This window comes from Hemicordylus capensis, chromosome 8 (assembly GCF_027244095.1).
Source record: "Hemicordylus capensis ecotype Gifberg chromosome 8, rHemCap1.1.pri, whole genome shotgun sequence".
Lineage (NCBI taxonomy): Eukaryota > Metazoa > Chordata > Lepidosauria > Squamata > Cordylidae > Hemicordylus > Hemicordylus capensis.
The window spans coordinates 26,943,030-26,964,183 of NC_069664.1; the positions used below are offsets into that span (position 1 = coordinate 26,943,030).

Consider the following 21,154-nt stretch of genomic DNA (forward strand, 5'->3'; position numbering starts at 1 on the left):
GTTACTGATCCACATGTGAACCTGTCCCCTTATCCCATGACTGCTTACTCAAGAGCCTTTGGTGAGGAACTTTGTCAAAAGCTTTTTGCAAGTCCAAGTATACTATGTCAACTGGATCACCTTTATCCTCATGCCTGCTGACACTCTCAAAGAATTCCCAAAGGTTGGTGAGGCATGACTTGCCCTTGCAGAAGCCATGCTGGTTCTCCTTCAGCAAGACCTTTTCTTCTATATGTTTAACAATTTTGTCCTTAAGTATGCTTTCCAGCAATTTACCCGGCACAGAAGTTAAGCTGACCAGCCTGACCCACTGGATCCCTTTTTGAAAATCAGAGTTACATTGGCTACTTTCCAGTCCTCTGGTTCAGACCCTGATTGTAGGGACAAGTTACATATTTTTGCTAGGAGACTGTTTGAGTTCCTTCAGAACTCTTGGGTGGATGCCATCTGGCCCTAGCGATTTGTTAAGTTTTCCAAGACAGTTTAGAACATCTTCCCTTGTCACCTCAAATTGGCCCAGTTCTTCAGCCTCTAAACCTGAGAAGCTGAATTCTGGAAATGGTATATGTTCCATATCCTCTGTCATGAAGATAGATGCAAATAACTCATCCAGCTTTTCTGCAGTCTTCTTGTCAACAACCCCTTTCACACCCTCATAATCTAAGGAGCCAATCACCTCCCTGGAAGATTTTCTACTTCTGATAAATTTAAATAACTTTTTGTTATTCCCCTTGACACTTCTAGCTATATGATCCTCAAAACTCTCTTTTTGCATCCCTTATTGTTTCCTTACATTTCTTTTACCAGAGTTTATGTTCCTTCCTGTTCTCTTCATTTGGCAGGACTTCCATTTTCTGGAAGAAGTCTTCTTCCCTTTTATAGCTTCGCTGACTCTACTTGTTAGCCACGCTGGCGTCCTCCTGAAGTTGGTGTATCCTTCTTGGGATACATTCCAACTGAACTTCTAGTATTGTGGTTTTAAATAAGTGCCATGCCTTATTTGACTCTCCTGCCTTTCCTTTACAGCTTCCTTTTAACTAGTCCCTACATTTTCGAGAAGTTTCCTCTTCTGAAGTCCAACGCATCTTGACAAGATTGATTCACATTGTTTGTATATCAGCTATCTGGGTTAAACCGCCCTGAGCCATTTTTGGAAGGGTGGTATAGAAATCAAATAAATAATAATAAATAAATAATAATAAATGTCGCCATCCACAAATGGGTCTCCTCATTGGACTGGGGCTTTAACACTGACTTCTGTTTTTGTTTTGTTTTTTAAACAATGTTTCCATTCTGACTAGGTACATTAGCGATCAAATAAGGCAGAGTGATGAAGTGATCGCTGGAACACTGAGCATGCTGTGGGCGTATTTTCCAGAGGCCCTTTTCATTATCTTCCAGACAAACATCAGGGAATTAGAGTAACATTAACTCATGTTCTCCGAGTTTCAGGTTCATTAAACTATCATGGTTGCTGTTTCTATTATTTTCAGGGTTTTGCCATTTATTTACCATTTACCAGCTCATACATATGGATGGCATGGTTTACACTTCCTGGAGAACTGTACTTTTCAGCCTAATTGATTCTGGTAATTAATTTGTTCTACCTGCTGGATCAGATGGAACTGCAGTCCGTGCGCCCAAGGATTACCACTTGTCTTTCTAACATCCCTCCTAATTATCTAATAGCATGGGTTGCGAGAATTCTGGCTCTATTAAAACATTTTGACTATTAACAGCCCCTGACTGGAATTGTGATGACAACTCGATTTTGACAAATTAGAGCTTAAAATCTGGAGATGAAGGAGAAGTGCCTTCTTTTAATTTCCCTGAATTTAACATCAATAATTAGAGCAATTTTCTGAGATGCGAGTTGAAATTATCTCGGCTATGATGTGGTGTATCACCCTAATTTTAGCAAATTGACTCTGGGGAAATGAATGTTACAGATTAGGAGGGGTCGAAAAAACACAAACAAGCACAGAGAGAGGCAAGGAAGGAAGGGGGCGGGAAATAGATAATAAGGGTGAAACATAAGATTAACAGGCAAATGAGCTGGAATAAAATCCCAACAGGATAATGGTTGGAAAGAGCAAGGAGAGAATTAGAAAGATAGGGGACCATGACACTTTAATAATTCAGTTACAAGGGCAGTGGAGAGAGAGTCACTTTAACAAAACAAAACAAAAAAAATTTTTAAACCCCCTGGAAATATTTGGCTAATTTAAAAATGATTGCTCATACAACCATAGTTGGGACAGGATTTATTTTATTTTATTTTATTTTATTTTATTTTATTTTATTTTATTTTGCAAATTTATTTACCTGGCTTCCTTAGACTCGAGGTGGTTTACATAAATTAAAACAACAACAAAGACAAGAGAAGAAGTGGGGGGAGAAAAAAAGAAAAGGAAAAAAGAAAAAGAACTGCCCCCAACACACACACACACACACACACACACACACACACACGTTAAAAACTAAAAGCCTGGCAAGATAGATAGGTTTTCAGGAGCTAAGGATAGAAGGGAGGGGGCATTACGAAACTCAGGAGGCAAAGTGTTCCATAAAGAGGGGGCTGCAACAGAGGAAGCCCTCCCACGTACCTCCCCTGGGCCCAGAACTCTGAGAAGGCCCACTTGACGACCTCAGCTGCAATAAATCAGAATATAACACAGAAATACAAATAACTGTTAAGGCAGTAGGCACAATAAGGGAAACTGGCAGTAGACTATGGCCTGGTTCACACAATCATGCAAATCTAGGTTTAACGTGGGTTCCCAACATCAGCATGATTGTGTGAACCCACGCCAAGGTGGTTTATGACCCAAGATTAAGCTGAGATTCCCACCAAGGTGTGCGTTCACACAAGTGTGCTAATGTTGGTTTAACATTAAACCTAGATTTGAATGATTGTGTGAATGAGGCCACTATATTTCAATATGTTTTAATGATATATCTGAGCATGAGCTTTCATGGATGACAGCCCACTTAATCAGATGAAAAACAGGAACTGGTTGAAGCGCAGCAGAAAGGTTGGTTAGGATGGTGTAACTGATGGAGTACAGGGTACATAAAAAGCCCAGGTTCATATGCCAGGGAGGGCCTGGGGCTCAATGGCAGAACATGTGCTTTGCATGCAGAACATCCCAGGTTCAATCCCTGGTATCATAACTGAAAACAGATTAGGTAGTGGGAGGAGGGTCCCTGCCTGGAGAACTGCTAACTGGGTAGGAACTGGGCTAGAAAGGCCATTGGTCTGACTCAGTATAAGGCAACTTCCTATATGTTCAATTGTAATATTATCTATGCATCACTCAAGCACGTAGTTTAACCTGGTGGTTGCAAACAGACATGTCAAAGTGCTTGGTACTCTGAAAAATACACAGATAAATATAATAAAAGGCAATGTGTTGGTGACTTATTGTGTTGAACCAGCTAGTCAGAGGCATTTGGGCATCAGACACAGGATTACCAGTTACTACCAATGATAACAGTTCCTTGAAACCCATTCTGCTTTCCACTAGATGCAATTTGGACTTGCCATGCACATTTAGATATTGTTGTTCCTGGGTACAGTCCAGCCAAAGTTAAGCACTTGCTTAATTTAAGCAGATTGAAGGGACATGTAAGCATATGCTTAATTTCCTCCCATTTAAATCAATGGGATATATAGCCTCATCCCATGTGTGTTGAGTCAGAAATAAGTACTACTGAGCTCAATGGGTCTCACTCCCAAATAGGTATGCACAGAACTGCAGCATTAAACTTTACTTTCCAAATATATACCTTCAGCTGACAGTGCCTGTTACTAGCGCTGTTACTACCATGGTTACTCTGGGTGGTATACTTAAGCCTATAGTTACTCAGAAGCAAGTTACACTGAATGCACCAATGCAAACAAGTAATGATTTCCAAAAGAGGGACCCTCTCTGTTACTGATAATTTTTGTTGCATTTCTGAAAAGCACAGAGTGCAGTCTCATCTTCATCTTCTTGGTTCTGACACTGAGGCGGAGAGATGGTTGCCTTCCCAGAGAATACTGTTATGCTTTCATTCCAGCCTGTATCTCCAATATCTAAGACCCAACTTTAATCACTGGACCACACTATTTTCCAGGGATGATCCAGAAATCACATTTTGATTATCATGCAGGGTAATCACAGCAGCTCTGATGAAGTGCCTTGTCTCATACAAACTTGTCTGGCTGTTGAGATCAACATCAGAGGGAGGCCAAACCCAGATCTGTCCCTCATTGCCACATAGGCACAAAAGGCAGGGCCTTTTCTGTAGTGGCACCTAGACTGGGGAAATCCACCTGGCTCCATCACTGCTTGCTTCCCACAGGGCAGTGAAAACCCACTTTTTTCTATAATTGTTTGGTTGCCCATGGCCTGCTCTCAATAGGATTTTGCCGGTTGCGACCTCTTATGCTGCTTTTGTTTATGATGCTGCGGGGTTTTAGAAAATGTTTTACTAGATAGGGGTTGTTGCTGTTTTTTAATTGTGTGCTCCGTATCCTATCAGCCACTCTGTTTAGAAAAGCATGATAGCCATTTGTCCAAATAAAAGTCGTCAGTCAATAGATGGGCAGTGAGGAGATCCGTGGCCAGCGATGTATTTCCCATCTGCGCTTCCCCGCCGCAAAATATAGGATGGGGAAGTGGGCACACGGGGCGGCCTGCTGCTCTCCTGCTGCTGCAGGGATGTCGAAAGGGCGAAGCGGCCCTCGGGCTCCACCTGTCCTCCTCCGCATCTCCTGTCCCAGAGCGGACAACCCTCGCCCCGCCCGCAGCTTCAGCACCTTGGCCAGCGGCTCCCTCCCTCGCCCTTCCTGTGGGCGACAGCGGGCAAAGCTGGCGCTCCCTCCGCCCTGCTAGTCCGCGATTGGCTCGCGGGAGATCCCCCTCTGGAGCGGCCCTCAAAGGCACAAATCCGCCCCCCCGCTCCCCCGAAAGCTCCAGACCCACCTGGCTCTCCTCTCTCCTGGCTCTGCCGAGTTGTTGGGGCTCGGTGTGAAGGAGGGCGCGAGAGCGGGCAAGAGGAGAGGGCTCCCGGCCAGGAGGGAGCGGCGGGACGAGAGGAGGAGAGCCGCCCCGGCCCGCAGCCTCCAGAAGCGGGGGAGATGAACCTCAACTTCACCTCGCATGCGGTGCACTCCGTGTCTTCCCAGAGGCCGACTTCTTTCTTCATCGAAGACATCCTGCTGCACAAGCCCAAGCCGCTGCGGGAAGTGGGGCCCGAGCACTTCCACCACAGCCCTCTGGCCTCCCGGGTCCCCCTGCTGGACTATGGGTACCCTTTGATGCCGCCCCCCGCCATCCTGGCGCCTCACCCGCATCACCCACTCCATAAGCCGGAGCACCATCACCACCCTTATTTCCTGACCACTGCGGGTAAGCGTGTGCCGTCTTCCTCGCTCCCGGCCGGCTTTCGAGCCCCGCGAGGCGGGCGCCAAGCTCGGGCCCTGAGCCGCCAGGCGCCCCGCGCCACAGGTTTGGGGGTGGGCTATTTCAGGACCTGGGATGGGACCCGCCAGGTGTTCTCTCTAGGCAATGGCAGCTATCCAGTCGAGCCAGGCAGAGCTCAGTCCCCACCGGATCTGTAGGTTTTGTGGCTTTCCCGTCTGGTCCCATCAAGGTCCCTGCAGAACTTTCTCCTGTACCCATAGATAGCAAAACGACCGATCTCAGATATTTTTAAATTCCAAAACAAGAAGGCAACCTCCGTTTCTACTCTCTTTAAAAGATAGTCCGTTTATTTAGGCCACAAAACGAGGAAGAGACGTTTTGAAATAAAGCATCACAAAATCAAATGACCCCTGTGTTAGTGAGTGGGACGATCCACCCCCACCCTTTTCATTTATTTTTACAGCATCCTGGACCCATTAAGTTAGTTTCCCTTGGAGGTTCAGTCCTCTTGATTTCCAAGACGGTTATTTCCGCGAAAAAAAGGATCTGGTGCCTCCGTTTCCGTGCTCATAAACAATCAACAGCCTTGTTAGCCTCTGGGTCTTTTCACATTATCTTTAAGTCTAAGCATTTAAAATTCGTAATAGTTAAAACTATTTCGAATTTAGTTCAAAAACGTTAAGGATTTTCCCCCTACATCGTTTTTAAGAGTTTCTTTTGAGAAGTAAGAAAAGGATTTTGACGAGTAACTTGGTGTAAGTATTTTGCCATTCTCATTTTATGCGCGATCAAATATGGATTTTCCCCGAATTAAGCCAGTCCTACAACAGGACACCCCTATGGCTTAGAATAGGTTAAAAACGAGGAGAAGCCGATTAATTTGGAAAGGAGGCAGAATTCATTATCTCCTATTTTCTTGACAAAGTCATTCATCCTTTTTTGTTTTTAAAGTAACTACCTGCTACTATACCTGCAAGCTCTTTAGGAAGTCTTCTGTGGAATGAAAGGGAAGAAAAGGGAAATTTTCAAATACAAGTTTAATATTTATTGCCTATCCGTAGTTCCAACAGAGCCATTAGAAACGAAATACAGACAAATCTCATGGAACTGCTCTGTAAAAGAGACGAAATCCTTCTATTCAGGTTTGAAAAAGCGCTCCAGATAGCTTCATTCTAAAGCAGATTTCCTGAAGATATTTTTATTTGATTTATTTTCCAGAAATCCACGTCCATTAGATATCTCCCCGAAAAAGAAATAAAATAAAAGTTGCATAGAAAGGATAACAGTAGAAATAAGAAAATCAATCATAATGAAAAGTACCGAGACTTATACGCGCATGGAAGTGATATCTTACCTGCCTCTTTGTGACTGAAGATTACAGCTTCGGTTATGGTATTAAAAACTACTAAGACGCACAGTCTTTAAGATATGCGTATATGTCGTATAGAATGATCAAAGAACCGGAGAAAAGGCGAGCTTTTTCAGGTTTACTTGTAAGGAGACAGTCTCCAGCCAGGTGGATACCGACGACCCATTTTAGCACATGTGTTCCCACGCCATTGCACCTGGTGTGTGTGTTAAAGTTTTTCTTAGGGCTCATCAGAACTCGGGAGACAACCGAGCTTCTCAAGAGTTACTTGCACGCCATGGTAAGGGGCCACCTGGCAAAGGGTCTTCTCCTGGATCAGCCATTACGCGCAAAGTTAGGGCATCACCAACTTTTGCAAGATAGGAAGCCAAAAGAAGACTATAGGGTGGGGGCCGAAGAAGGGGTGGGAAATTGCTTAACGGCCACAGTCAGATCAATTCAGCAACCCCGCTTCCATTGGGATCCAGTTCAGAGCCGCGTTTATTTTTAGGATTCGCGAGGGAGATTGACTGAAGGGCTGCCGGCAAATCCAAGAAAGACCAATCTTTCTCGACCACTTTGATATCCGTCCCACTGTTGCCAATAGACAGGGGGTTCGTACAATCTGTGGCCCACGCAGGACACGCGAGAAAGAGCCCGATTGCCGGGTGTGAAAGAGCCTGGGTGAGGACGATCCCAGCGGATCCCTGCGGCTGTCAGATGCTCAGCGCGTTCCCCTGTTTCACTAGTCCCGGGGAAGTGAGAACCACGTGGAGGGTATATGGGTTAGGTGAGATTAGAATTAGGGGTCCACACCTTGTCCCTTGGAGAGGAGTTCCACCCGCTGCGTACAGACTGCTCCACCTGAGTCATTGAGCCGCCTTTGTGCTCTTTGGTTCCACCTCACCAAACCTTACGTGCGTAAAGGTTTGTGAGTAGAAAAACAACTTGTGAGTAGAAAAACAAGAGTAGTTTCTAATCCAGATTAACGGATCTGGAGCCAAATAGCCTGACGTTGTGTATGTGGAACATAGGGAGCTGCCACGTACTGAGTCAGACTATAGGTCCATCTCACTCAGGATTGTCTACACAAGACTGGCAGTGGCTTCTCCAAGGTTGCAGGCAGGAGTCTCTCTCAGCCCTATCTTGGAGATGCTGCCAGGGAGGGAACTTGGAACCTAGATGTTCTTCCCAGAGCGACTCCACCCCCTAAGGGGGAATATTTTACAGTGCTCACACTTCTGGTCTCCCTTTCATATGCATCCAGGGAGGACCCTGCTTAGCTAAGGGGACAAGCCATGCTTGCTACCACAAGACCAGCTCTTTTCCTTGTGACAACAGGAGAGGACTTTTTGCCCTCTCAGGAGCTTTGTCAGGAACTGGGCTTATTGGGGAGGGGAAAAGAAGGACCTAAGAATGGGTGTTGGAAAGGGGTCCGAAGTGGGGGCAGGGGAAATTAGACGTAAGTCGCCCCTGCCCAGAGGTTAGCTGGGGAATTAAATAACTAATTCTGCTCCCAGTGGAGTTAAAGGAGAAAGGATCCTCAATCTGTGGGAGCTGAGGAGGTAGGAGTTCAGGAAAGTGTCCTGCTCCAAGCACGTGGGTTACAATCCTAATTTTGGAGGGTGAAGGCATGGAAGTATATTGTATGATTTCTGTATGAGAGATATTTAGAGGAATGAGATGGGGGAGAGAGAGAAAAAGCTGTGTTTATATAGCTCAGGGGGCGGAGGGGTCAACATTGGTGACAGGTCCAGAAATTGAGAATTTTAATGTCCTTGCTATCTGCCTCGAGGAAGGGGCGGGCTACACATTCAAACAAGCCGTAGAGGGTGGAGTCATGGGGCAGCCGAAGACTGTGATGAGACAGGGTAGCGAAATGGAGCCTCCCCGGAAAGAGGCAGTCTATCATGAGAAGAACATAAGAACGGCCCAGCTGGATCAGGCCCAAAGAGGCCCATCTAGTCCAGCATCCTGCTTCACACAGTGGCCCAGCAGATGCCTCTGGGGAGCTCACAGGCAAGAGCTGAGGGCATGCCCTCTCTCCTGCTGCTGCTCCTCCCTTGCAACTGGCACTCAGAGAGGGCATATCACAGAGAATGCAACTGGCACTCAGAGAGGGCATATCACAACAAGAACGAGCAGCCACGCCGTCGTGCCCTGCTTGACCGGCTCCTCCTCGGAGGCGTTCGCCACCTGGGATTAGCGGATCCTGCCTGGGCGCCTTCAGCCGACCCAGTAGGGCGCTTCTGTTCTGACGAGCTCCTCTCCCCCCCCCCCCAAGTCCTGAAGGTGTGTGAGGGTGTCGCTTCCTTCCCGGAGGGTGGGGAGGGGCTCTTGGCCTCTCTCCAGGCCCGTGATGGATCTGGTGGGTTGTGTCCCCCGCAGGGGTGCCTGTGCCCGCCCTCTTCCAGCCTCACCCGCACGCCGAGCTTCCGGGCAAGCACTGCCGCCGTCGGAAGGCCCGCACCGTCTTCTCGGACTCGCAGCTGTCGGGCTTGGAGAAGCGCTTCGAGATCCAGCGCTACCTTTCCACGCCAGAGCGCGTGGAGCTGGCCACGGCGCTCAGCCTCTCCGAGACGCAGGTAGGCCGAGCAGGGCAGCGGCAGCGGGGCGGGGGAGACCACCCAGGCCAGGAGCCGCCAGAGGCGCCCGCCGCCTTAGTCCTTCCCACACCCCAACCCCGCGGGGAACTGAACCAACCCCAGCGGCTGAGCCCCGGCGGGCCCTTTCTCCCTCCCGCCCCGCAGAGACTACCTGGGACCCGCGGGCGAGATGTGGGGCTGGTTCCTCGTTGGTCACTTTTCTGCAGGGAGTGGGAGGGAAATAATCGATAACCAAAGAACTCCGCAGGAATGCGGCTGGCTGGCTGGGAGGATAATCGCGGGGGGGCCCGGGATTCAAATAGAAGACAAAGAGCAGAGCAAGCTTAACGTTGCGTTTACGGATAAGATTGTGCACGTTGCTCTAGAGAAGAGACTCGCCCCCATGGCCAAACGTTTGCCAAGCCTCCCGAGCCCTGAATCTGATCCTGGTCCGGCAGACGCGTCACTGCGACGTGTTGATAAGGACACGTGTGAAAGCGGAGTTCGGCTACCCTGAAACTCCCGCTCCGGACTGTGGGCTTCTTCCCTGGTGTTCCAAGCCAGTCCCCCCACCCCCCGCGGCCCGAGTCCTGTTTGGAAAGACCTGCCACTTGCAAATGCTCCTTTCCGATCCGATGCCCGCCCGCTTCACTGCCTAGCCCGGCTGGGGTTGGGGTAGCCCAGACTTCTTTTGTGTGGGCTTTGAATTCGGAGTGCCCCGCGCCCCGTTCCGACGAGCGCCAGGCCAAGCCACGCCGCTTCTCCTTTTGCAGGTGAAGACGTGGTTTCAGAACCGGCGAATGAAGCACAAGAAGCAGCTGAGGAAGAGTCAGGACGACCCCAAAGCCCCCAGCGCAGACGAGGGCGCCGAGCAGGGAGCCAGCGAGCCAGAACTGCTGCCGTCGGACAAAACCCCCGGCGAGCCACGCAAAGGCGGAGGCCACCCGCCGGCCTTCCTGCTGGAGGAAACCGAGGACGAGGTGGACATCATCGAGGGGGTGGAGTTGTGTGAGGCCCAGCACCTAATATAGCCTCCCTCCGACGCTTTTCCTGCCCCGCAGAAGACTTGGGGGCGTCGGAATTCACCCTTCCTGCCTCTGCGTTGCCGCTGGCCGGACAAGAAGGTGGCTGGTCAAAAGACTCCTGGATTCGCATCCAAACTGGTGCAAGATGGGTCTAACCCGCGTGGCCCCAGATCCTGGGCTAAGCACAAACCCCCGACAAATCTGGGGGAGGGGGGTAGAAATCCACCCACCCACCCACCCTCCCAGGACTGGGTATCGTCATCCACATTTCCCGGCCCTGTCGAGTTTAGTTTAAGACGGTTAAAGCCCTGAGTGTGTGAGAGATCGTGTGAACGGGCGGGAAGGCGGATTGAGGTTCAGGACTTGGAGGGACAGGTGGTCCGTAACGGTAGGAAACGAGGCAACAAGTTCGGACCCAGGCACTCCATTTTCTCTTGAAGAAAACGATAAAGACTGGGAAACCACCAGCTTTCGGGTTCTTTCCAGGGGTGATCTCCAAACGGGACGGGGCCCTGTGCACACCGGGTCTCTGCTTTAAAAGCCCCGACTTGTTAAATGAAAACTAGGTTTCATTTACGGGTAATGTGTGCGAAATGGCCGTGGATTCTCTGTAGGCCAGGTGGACAATGCTCGACATTCTTAAATGACACGACTAAGGCAATTTTAAAATGCACGTGAACGCACGATATTGCTTCTGCACCTTGTACAGTAATTCTCAGTCTTCGAGGCTGCGATAGAGAACACTTCCTTGTCTCTCCCCTCCCACGCATCCACCTGAATCCTATCCAGCTTTACTCGGAAGCAAGCGCCACTGCGTCCACTTTCCGTGTAAACGTGCATACTATTGCAATCTTCACAAAGGAGCGTGCAATCGGAGGGTCACCAGCACCTTAAAGCTCCGTTGATTGCAACGAATGCATGATTAGACGTGCGTAAACGTTCTCGAAAGGTGCTTGATTATAAGCTGATCGTGCCCGAAATTTATCGCACAGTCAGAGCAATCTTATGCATGCTTACTCAGAAACAAGTCCCGCTGTGTTCAAAGGGCTCCTCCCAGAAAAATATGCATAGGGTGGTTGCAGCCTCTAGCAAGACTTGCTTTTGAAACATCTTACCCTAGCAAGCTGAAGGCCCGCTCTTATAAAAGATCGTTGCTCTGCAAAGAGAGCAAGGAATGTATTTATTTTTCTAATTGTTTAAATATACGTATATAACACTGGAGGCAGAAAGGTCCTAAGGCGTGGTTTCGCATCCGAAAGTTGTGCTGAACAGCGCGGAAAGCGCTACTCACAAAAGTAAACTGAAAACAGGTAAGAAGAAAGGGAGATGTGTTTGAAATTTGCAAAGGAAAGCAAGACTTGCAAAAAAGTATCCGTAATGAAGAATCCAAAACAAATACATCCGGTTCAGAGATTGGGGTGATATGGAATTAACTGACAAAGTTTGTCAAGTTTTTGTCTCATTATGGTTTTCGTTTGTGTTAATGTTTTGAAAAAATGTTCAATCGTCTACCGGTGTGGAAAAACATTTTCTTCCAAAATCGGGGACTGGGGGTTAGGTTCTGAGTCCGCTGTAGCGAAAACGACGAAAACTCTTGAGGCACTTTGGGAAGCCTGCAGTCCCAAAGCCAAGTTCTTGGGGGACAGCCCCAGTCAGCCCGACGGGCCTCACTTCTGAGTAAACACGTAGAGGATTGCGCTGAAGGGCAAGGATCCTGTGTACGCTCACCAGGGAGCCAGATCTGTGGAACACCCGTGGGTCCGGCTGTGTGGCTTTACAGCGTGTGCATGTTTACTAGGAAGGCAGCCCCGTAGCTAAGCTTGCACAGGATTACAGGCTGAAGAAGCAGCTCCAAGACTCTCCTGCGGCTTTAGCCTCAGGAAGTGGTTTAATGTTGTCCCTGAAGCACCCGCTTTCTTTCTTCTTGGTGTATTCAGCCAGCACAAACGCACTCTCACGCATTCATTGTGAACACCGCATTGCTATTTTACTGTCCCTTCCCCAACTCCCCCCGCGACAAAACTGACTTGCAGAGAATTCAAGAGACTCTTTGCAATTGCACGAGATCCGAGGAAGCGCTTCCCCCCGCGGGCCTTGTCAGTGACCAGAGAGGCCTCTTTCTGTGACTATTTCTCTCCCACCCATCTCTCCCGACTTTTATTCTCGTGCGGTTGACTTGTGCCCGTGAACTTTCCTCGACTGCCTGGTAAACAAAAACGCATTGGGGCGATTATTACAACAGCAGCAACAACTTTGAAAAGCTTTAAGAAAACTTGACTAGAATGAACCCAGAAAACATCATCATGAACAGCTCTGAGGTGCCTGGAGGAGGGGAGGGAGGTTTTGTTTCTGAATCAAACGAAGATTTATTTTATCCTCTGATTTAGCGCATCTTTCCCTCCCCCTTACAGAACGGGTCCAATATTCTGGGGGGATGCAGGAGAGGACTATGTTTTATTGCGGGTCCAGCTACTTTGCTCGGAACGGGATTCAAAAGTGTGTGTGTGTGTGTTGGGTGGGGTGGGGTCTACCCCCTCAGCCCCCTCCCCTCAGTCTTTGGCACAACTAGGGCATGGAGACTGTGTTTCTCTTACTATTACTTTTTTCTCTTTCGCTTCTGGGCTTGTTGCTTCCCTGGTCTCTCCTCTCCAGGATGGAAAGTTGCGCATCCTTTTAACTCAATCCACGCAAGTCTTGCGGAATTCATGTATAAGATAGAAAGATAACTTATTGAAATATGTATGTTTCCTCCCCCCCCCCCGTTTTTGTGGGCTTAGAATATATTAATGAGAATATAATCACAATAAAGAGATCGCACGTAGGAAACAAGCACACTAAAACAAAACAACACCCAGGGTTTGTGTGATTTGTCTTTTTGCGGGCCTCCCGCCCCCCTCCGCCAGAAGCAGCCAAACTAGAAATGCAGCCCAATCCATCACGTGCTTACCCAAAAATCTTCCTCTCCGGTAAGTATGGGTAGGTTGCAGCCTTTCTTTTCTTAACGTGGGTCATGCAGTGTTGTGCTTTGCATGCTTTCTCGGAAGAAGTACCACTGCATCCAATAAGGTTTACTTTCTAGTCAGGATCGCAGCCTTCATGTTTTGATATGAAATGACGCAACGTCGACTTCCTCATAATAGCATTAAAAGGGGGGCATTCTCCCCTCTGCACCCCAAAGTTTGCACTCAGTGGCTGACATCCAGACTAAGTTACCCAATAATCATAGTCAGGAGTTACTCTAAAGGACCACTAAATTTCGATAGAAACCCCTCTACTAAATTGAGTCAGGATGTCAGCCAACGCCATTAGAGCAAGATAGAAATGCTCATGCTTTACCCCTACTTGGAGGTTACAGTCCAATCAATGCACACTGATTTAAGTTCCACTGGAACCAGCCTTCTCATATTTACTTTTGAGTAAGCATGCGCAGGATCAGCTCACGCACATATATTCAGAATAGGGACAGAAGGCTTTGGTTTTGAATGGGGCAGTGTTTCTCAAGTAATAATCTTATTCGTATGTGCCACATCAAGAAATGAAGTACAGTCATTCACAATACTGCCTAATATTACTCACAGTTTTCTTTTCTGAAAAGGTGACTTGTTAATAAAGAATTCAAACCTGTTTTTCTTTAATTGCATCGAGTCAGCTCCACATCAAAAAAATCCCAATATTGTTGATGAAAAACATCTCTGTTATTACTTGAAAACTAATAAGATCTTATAAAAAAGCCAATCCAAACAAATTCACTGGAATTCTGTCTCATTAATAATAACTTCAGTATAAAGATGCACTGTTTAATAAATTAATAAGTTCTATTAATAAATTAAAACACATTTAATCAGCTAAAACAGTACCCTGGTTAACTGGACAGTTTTGGTCACTGTATCTTTAGAAGGATATTGCAGAACTGGAAAAGGTGCAGAAGAGGGCAACCAAGATGATCAGGGACCTGGAGCACCTTCCTTATGAAGCTAGGCTACAGCATCTGGGTCCCTTTACTATGGAAAAGAGGTGACTAAGGGGAGACTTGATAGAGGCACATAAAATTATGCATGGAGTGGAGAAGGGGACAGAGTTAAAATTTTCTCCCTCTCTCACAACACTAGAACCAGGGGTCATCCCAAGAAACTGAAGGTCAGGAAATTTAGGACCTGCAAGAGGAAGTACTTTTTCACACAGCGCATAAATCATCTATGGAATTCTTTGCCATGTGGTGATGGCCACCAGCTTGGATGGCTTTAAATGGGGCTTAGAGAAATTCATGGAGGACAGGGCTATCAATGGCTTCTAGTCTGGTGGCTGTGGGCTACCTCCAGCCTCAGAGGCAAGATGCCACTAAATGCCAGTTGCAGGGGAGCAACAGCAGGAGAGAGGGCATGCCCTCACCTCTGAGCCTGTGGGCTCCCCAGAGGCATCTGGTGGGTCACTGTGTAAAACAAGATGCTGGACTAGATAGGCCTTGGGCCTGATCCAGCAAGGCTGTTCTTATTATTCTCTGTATGTGTGTGTGTGTGTGTGTGTGTGTGTTTGATAGCAGGCATCATCTCAAAAAGAGGCATTCTCCTTCTCTCTCACATACACAGGAGGGAATATTTCTGACATGATGGCTGCCATAACTCACCTGAGCATCATAAAAAGGGGAGTGGGTTACTCTATATTTAACTATTGCTTTTACCCATATGCAGATTTAACTAATTAATTGACTAATTTACTCAAACTCATCTGATTAATCAGCTAAAATTTATTTAATCAGGTGATAGCCCTATTTGTATGTCTATAATATGAAAGTAGTATATTTCAAATTAACTATGTTTGTGTTCCTGAAGTACTACAGAGATGTCACCATGAGAATTCCTGAGTGAACCTGTAAGGTGGGTGAATATTCTTGTCTCCATATTACTGGTGTTTGTGTGTGTGCGTACTTACACCATAGCTGCTTCCTCATGGCTAACCTGAGATTTCAGTTTCAGTTCTTGGCTAACCTGAGATTGGAATCAGAAACTACTGCACTCAGCTACAATGCTATGCCAGCTCTAGGTAGTAGCAAGTGGATTAAGTGAACAAGGGTTGTGTATTTTCTCTTCCATGTCCACACTATAATGCTGGTGTTATCGTTTCACCTTGTGTCCAGATCTTGATTTATTGTGCCTGTTTCCTCTGGCACAAATGTATCCCAGAGTGAAAGATTGGCATTGGAGGGCACTGTGAAGCAATTCAGTCAAAGGAGGAAAAAGTCCCCTAAAAAAAACACACCCAAAAACATTCATTCAATCTACATCTCATCACCTAGAATTGCAATCCAGTTATAATTTTAAACAATGGTTTAAAGTCATTAAAAAAAAAAAGAATCCCATCACTGGTTCAGAAACCTCTGAGCATCTGCCACAGAACTGCAGAGCACTGTAGAAATTTTTGGGACATATTATCTAGAACACACACACTCAGGTCATGTGCACCACTGGCCAGACTTGCGGATTTCACGGTTACTCCATTTAAAGGAGGAACTGAAGTTCAGTGGTAGAGCCAGTGCTTTTTATACAGGAAGTCCCAGTTTCAATCCCGGGCATGTCCTGGTGGGTTGGAGGAAAGAACCCATCCCAAACCCTGGAGGGCCAGTGGCAGTAAGAGTAGGCAGTCCTGACCTACACGGACCAGCGGTCTGACTCACTTATAAAGCTGCTGCACATGCTCACCTCAGGCTGTGTGGAAACATGCTACAAAATAGGACTGGTTGCATCTGTTTCTCTGGTGGGATGAGTCTAGTTGACAGATATACTGGCCACTGATTTGAATACCGGTGTGGGCAGGGCCATAGGTTGGTGGTAGAATGCATGTTTTGCATGCAGAAGGTCCCAAGTTCAAGCTGGGAAATATCCCTCTCTGAGAAGCTATTCTCACACAGTGGGAACCGGGCGAAGGGAGCCCAGTCCGGTTTCCACCAGCAGGAGTTGCATGGCTCCCGGCAGCAAGCCTGCTTAATTCCCACCCCCCACCCCTTAAATGAGGTTAGCGGAGCGAGTGCTCCACTAACCCTTTTCCTGGTCCTGTGTTATTGCAGCATGGCTCCGCACTGTGGTGACTCACAAGGAGCCCCCTAACTGGGAGGCTGCAACAAGCCTCCTGGCACCGGGCACTCACGTGGGGCATTCTGGGACTTCTGGGAGGCCCCTGAACCCCTCCCCTTCAACTGGCTCCATGACGGAAGCGCCTGGGCAGGCTGCCTGCTCATGCGCGGGGAGAGCGGGTCAAGCCTGCTTCTTTGCTGGTCAAATGACCGTAACAATAAAGATTTGATTTGGTCAAGCCTGCTCTCCCCGCTAAACCTGTTCTGATGCTTCACACTGTTCATGTGAAGCCCTCTGAGATTTGCTGCTAGTTAGTGCTGAGCTAGTTGGATCAATGGCCTGACTTCGTATAAGACAATTTCCTGTGCTCTTGGTTTGAATTTCTGGCACCTCCTCCCATGTAGAGTCTCTTGCCTCTTAAGCACTGCATGTACTTTTACACAATTAGATGTGTGTCCATCCTCTAATTTTTTAAAAGCACAATAATATTTTGAAATAAAAGTGCACAGAAAGAAAGTCATATTGATCTGAAAGTTTAAAAAGAATGCTGGGTTTGTGACAGCACCAGCGCCAGTTAGCACTTTGTACAGTACAGTTTTTGCAGAACACACAGAATAATTTTGCCAAGATCCTGGATAAAAGATTGTACACTGAAAACCAAGACAGTGAGTCTATTTCCACAATGGTTCAATCGGTTAGATTATGTATATATGTAGGCACCCTAGGGTGTCCGCATTTCCTTACAGTTCCACACTGCAGGAGAAGATCAGATGTTCAGAAAAGATTGTCTCTCATATTGATCATCTGACTGAAGAACTCAAGCCAAAGCTTCCAAGGAACTGCAGGGTTCCTTTGAGCACAGTTTGAAAAGCAAGGATTTAAAGTTTAGACAAGTTCAGGGTTAAATGATATTGTGTATTTGGGTTCACAAGAATAACTCCTTTTGCCTGCCTGCACAGAGAGGAAGTGACATTGATGTGGAAGTTAAAAGGGCAATCCAACCTGTTCTTTTGCATAACAAGCTAAACTGAATGTCCTCCATATCTCACTCTAAAGAAAGAGTTGCTAAACTGGATCATTCAGAACACAGTAAAAGTTGTATGGAGGATACAAACAGACTTATAAGATGGCAACATTGAAAACAGAGACAAGTTAAAGGGCAGGGACCCCCATTCCAATTATTATTTCAAGATGTCTTCCTATCCTGCACCCAACTGGTGTATTTTATTTTATTTTCACTGTTTATCAATTTATTACTTGTAATTTGATCAAAATCTTCATAACAATCCACCACATAAAAACTCTTCCCCCCTCCCCATACCTGCTGGCCCTCAGATTCACTCTTGCCTGTTTATCCTCCTATCCTGACCTGTTTGTGTAATGTTCTAAAGTACAAAGAATGTCCTGGTTGTCAAGCAAGCCTGAATAATAGTGTTACTTTAAATCACCCTCAAGCCAGGATCATGGTTACTTATTATGGAGTTTCAATGAAACCCTGTACAAGGTAGCGTGTAATATAATAAACTAATTAATGGAATGTTTTCTGTATTATAAGCTCTTTTTGTGTTTTCATAGTTCCTGGGAACTAGGGTAACAAAAAAGAAGGCTTCAGGCACTAAGGGATTTTAAAAAGTGTATCCAACATGCTTCACTGGCCTTTTGGTAATTTTTAGAATGTCCACATAAAAGGGCATTAAAAAAATTAACCTGGTCAATGGTTTTTCCAATGCTGCCAGTAGGTGGGGTGGGGGCGCGCGGGCGGGAAGAATAATCCAAATGTCCTAATGTGAAGAGGAGATCCTGGGCTGCATTGCAAATCTGTTACCATGTGGGAAAAGAGAGAGATGAAGTGTGCTTCTCTGTATGATGTGCTCTCTCAATAACTATACGTCCCAGAGTTTCTTAGTTCTGATGCATAGGCAGGAGAAACCAACAGGGTCTGGAGAGGTAGACAAGCACCATAAGAACCAAGGCACAGGAGGGAGGAACAAGCACCATACTGAGATCTCAGGATCTGTGAGAGCCAGTACTGCATGCTGCATTGGATATACAAGCCCCAGAAAATATGAGAGTAAATGAGATAGATGTCTGGTCTCCAAAGTGCACAGAAGAACTAATGCTCTACCCCAGGGACAGGTGATAGGGTCTAAAGGGCATTTGCCAATTGTGTATAATTAATATATATACACACCCTACTGGCAGGTCTGGCTATAAACACAAAACAGGCAGCCTGAAATGGAAGGAGCTGAAAGAAAGGAAATTAAAGAAGCTATAGATCAATTCTCCAATTTTTCAAACGAGTCAAGGCCTTCTGGTGCTAGGGTGGGGAGAAAGGGACCAATGTTACAACTGTACTCAAAAAAGTGACGCTCCAGCTCTGCTTAAGAGACGAGGTTCTTCATGAGGATATTTTAAAATAAAATATATACATCTTTATTGTTGAAATAAAGTAATGCTAAAAGTAAATTTAGCAGCAGTCTGCATGTTAGTTAAACAGCCGTTAGCATGGGTTAAAATCAGTAGTTTAACCAGTAATTTCAAAGGTGCCTCTGAGTAAAGAGACACCTTTTCAAGTGGTGGGCTCATTATGTGTAGCAGGGGAGGAGTAATGGTCCTTATTTCAGCTTAGCAGAGCATCCCTCCAACGGCAGGTGCTGACATCAAGTATGTGTGCATGTGTGAGTTTTGTTTTAGATTGCGAGCATTTGGGGGATCAGGATTTATAGTCCCATACTTTTTGCTTTGTAAACTGCTTTGAGGATTTTTGTGTGTGTGTTGAAAAGAGATATATGCAAGTTTTTAATACTGATAATGTTACCATGGGGGTGGAGCCAGTGCAGTGCAGTGCAGTGGTCAGAGTGATGAACTTAGACTTGGGAGACCTGCTTCCAAATCCCTCCCTGGGTTGCAAAGCTCCCTGGATGACCTTGGGCTAGTCACCTTCTTTTTGCCTAGCCTACCTCACAGGGTTGTTGTAAGCAGTAGCCCCATCCATGTATACCACCCTGGTAGAAGAGTGAGATATGCATGTGGGTAAATGTAATACAATGGATTACTGGGGGAAATTCAATGCCTCTGAAAAGCTAGGTTTGTGCTTTCTCTTTTTCAAAGTTGCCCTGATATCCAGGTGATGTGGAAGACTCAAGGAAGGCATATACAGTATGGCAGGTGGTCAGTTAAGACATTAAGCATTTTCTAACACATGGCTGCCTTTGCATTTTGTCCTAATGATAAGGCCATCAGCTCATTTTCAGGGGAGCATGGACTACTTCAACTAAATCCTCAGATCAAAGCGAAAATGTCCGTGTGCATTTTCTAATCAGAAAGGGGATGCTAATTTAGAGCCCTTAATGTGTGGTGGTAAGAGACTCCTTCAATTAACTAAATTCTATGGCTCATGAAAATAAATAAATAATTTTTAAAAAAGGTAGTAGATACAAAGAGTCAGGTTGGAAAGGCAGAAATGCTCATTAAATCAGAAAGGTCCAGCATTCATTACCTCTAGCATTTGAGGCTAAATACGAAGGCTGGCGCTCATCAAAGGGTGTTTGTGTATATGTGTAATGGGTTAAATTGAGGATATAATCTAATTACAATATTAGATGCGAGTAAATAGTTCTTTGATATCCCATCGAAAGGTTTCATTAAAAATAGGTGCTCAAGCTTTGTATGAGGGGGATTACCACTTTTAATCAGAGAAACAAGAAGTTTAGGACCCTAATCAGAAATGCTTCAAAGCACTACTATTTTGGTATGCTATTATGCTCCGTGGCAGAGAAGCAGCTCCTATAGATGCAGTATGGAAAAGTCTGTATGTCATTTGAGAAGCTGTGTCTGGGAGAACTAAGTGAGCATAAGGAGGGTAATAGGAAGACAGGGTTATAAAACTGGAACAGAGCCAGAAAAAGAGGAACTCCAGGGCAGAGGTGATGCTTTAGCATGGAAGAATCCCATGATGCAAGGGGTGCCCATGTGAATTGTGCAACCAAGCAAATTGGGCCAGTCATTCAAGCCCTTCCTATGGAAGCTGATTCTGTGCAGGAAGACCAGTCCCACACCTGCAGGGCATGTATTTGAAGGGGGTTGAAAACAGGGCGGCTTCCAAAGCTGGGGGGATTAAATGCTGCCCAGTATCTTTTCAAGGGGCACCTCAAGAGTCCCCCATACCTGCACCTCTCAACAGTTCCACATAACAAGGCTCATCCAGCAAGTGGCAAAGTCTGACCTGCTCGCCAAAGCTTGGGCTGAGAGGTATGAATAAATGAGTCCCATGAAACTACCTAATGCGGAGTAAGACAGTCTGTCTGGGTCAATACTGCCCATCCACTGATGGACAGCAGCTGTCCAAGGTTTTGGATCTGGATCTTTCCAGTCCTATGTAGTTCTAAACATCCAAATGCATATATACAATTTAATCCCTGGTGGTCTAGTGGTTAGGAATCGGTGCTCTCACTGCTGCGGCCCAGGTTCGATTCCTAGTCAGGGAAATAAATACATAAATAAATACAATTTAAATAAATCTGAGCAAGAAGTCTTCTCCAACCTGTTAGGTTTCTATCTGCAGGGAGTTTTTGATATGAAGATGTACCCAGCCATCTGCTTCCCCATACAGGCCATGAAAGGTTTTGCCGCCTCATCTGCTGTATGTGTGAACTAATGTGACAAAAGTCAAGTCAAATATTTTTGAAGGAAATGAGGTGTGTGTTTGCAATTCTAG

The 21,154-nt window shown here is 46.3% G+C and overlaps 1 protein-coding gene across 1 annotated transcript; it reads left to right on the forward strand.

Moving 5' to 3' along the window:
- Positions 1–5,099: 5,099 nt before the first annotated feature.
- On the forward strand, positions 5,100–13,113 carry BSX (brain specific homeobox). Its single transcript, XM_053268987.1, has 3 exons — positions 5,100–5,396; positions 9,148–9,344; positions 10,118–13,113. Exons 1-3 carry the CDS (start codon positions 5,126–5,128, stop codon positions 10,373–10,375), a joined length of 726 nt encoding a protein of 241 aa, XP_053124962.1. The 5' UTR covers positions 5,100–5,125; the 3' UTR covers positions 10,376–13,113.
- The last annotated feature ends 8,041 nt before the right edge of the window (positions 13,114–21,154 follow it).

What these genes read in the sequence shown, in the direction of transcription:
- BSX (XM_053268987.1), top strand. Translation starts at nt 5,126, where the DNA reads ATGAACCTCAACTTCACCTCGCATGCGGTGCACTCCGTGTCTTCCCAG. An exon ending in TTATTTCCTGACCACTGCGG is followed by an intron (nt 5,397 to 9,147) that starts GTAAGCGTGTGC and finishes TGTCCCCCGCAG; the next exon opens with GGGTGCCTGTGCCCGCCCTC. An exon ending in TCAGCCTCTCCGAGACGCAG is followed by an intron (nt 9,345 to 10,117) that starts GTAGGCCGAGCA and finishes CTCCTTTTGCAG; the next exon opens with GTGAAGACGTGGTTTCAGAA.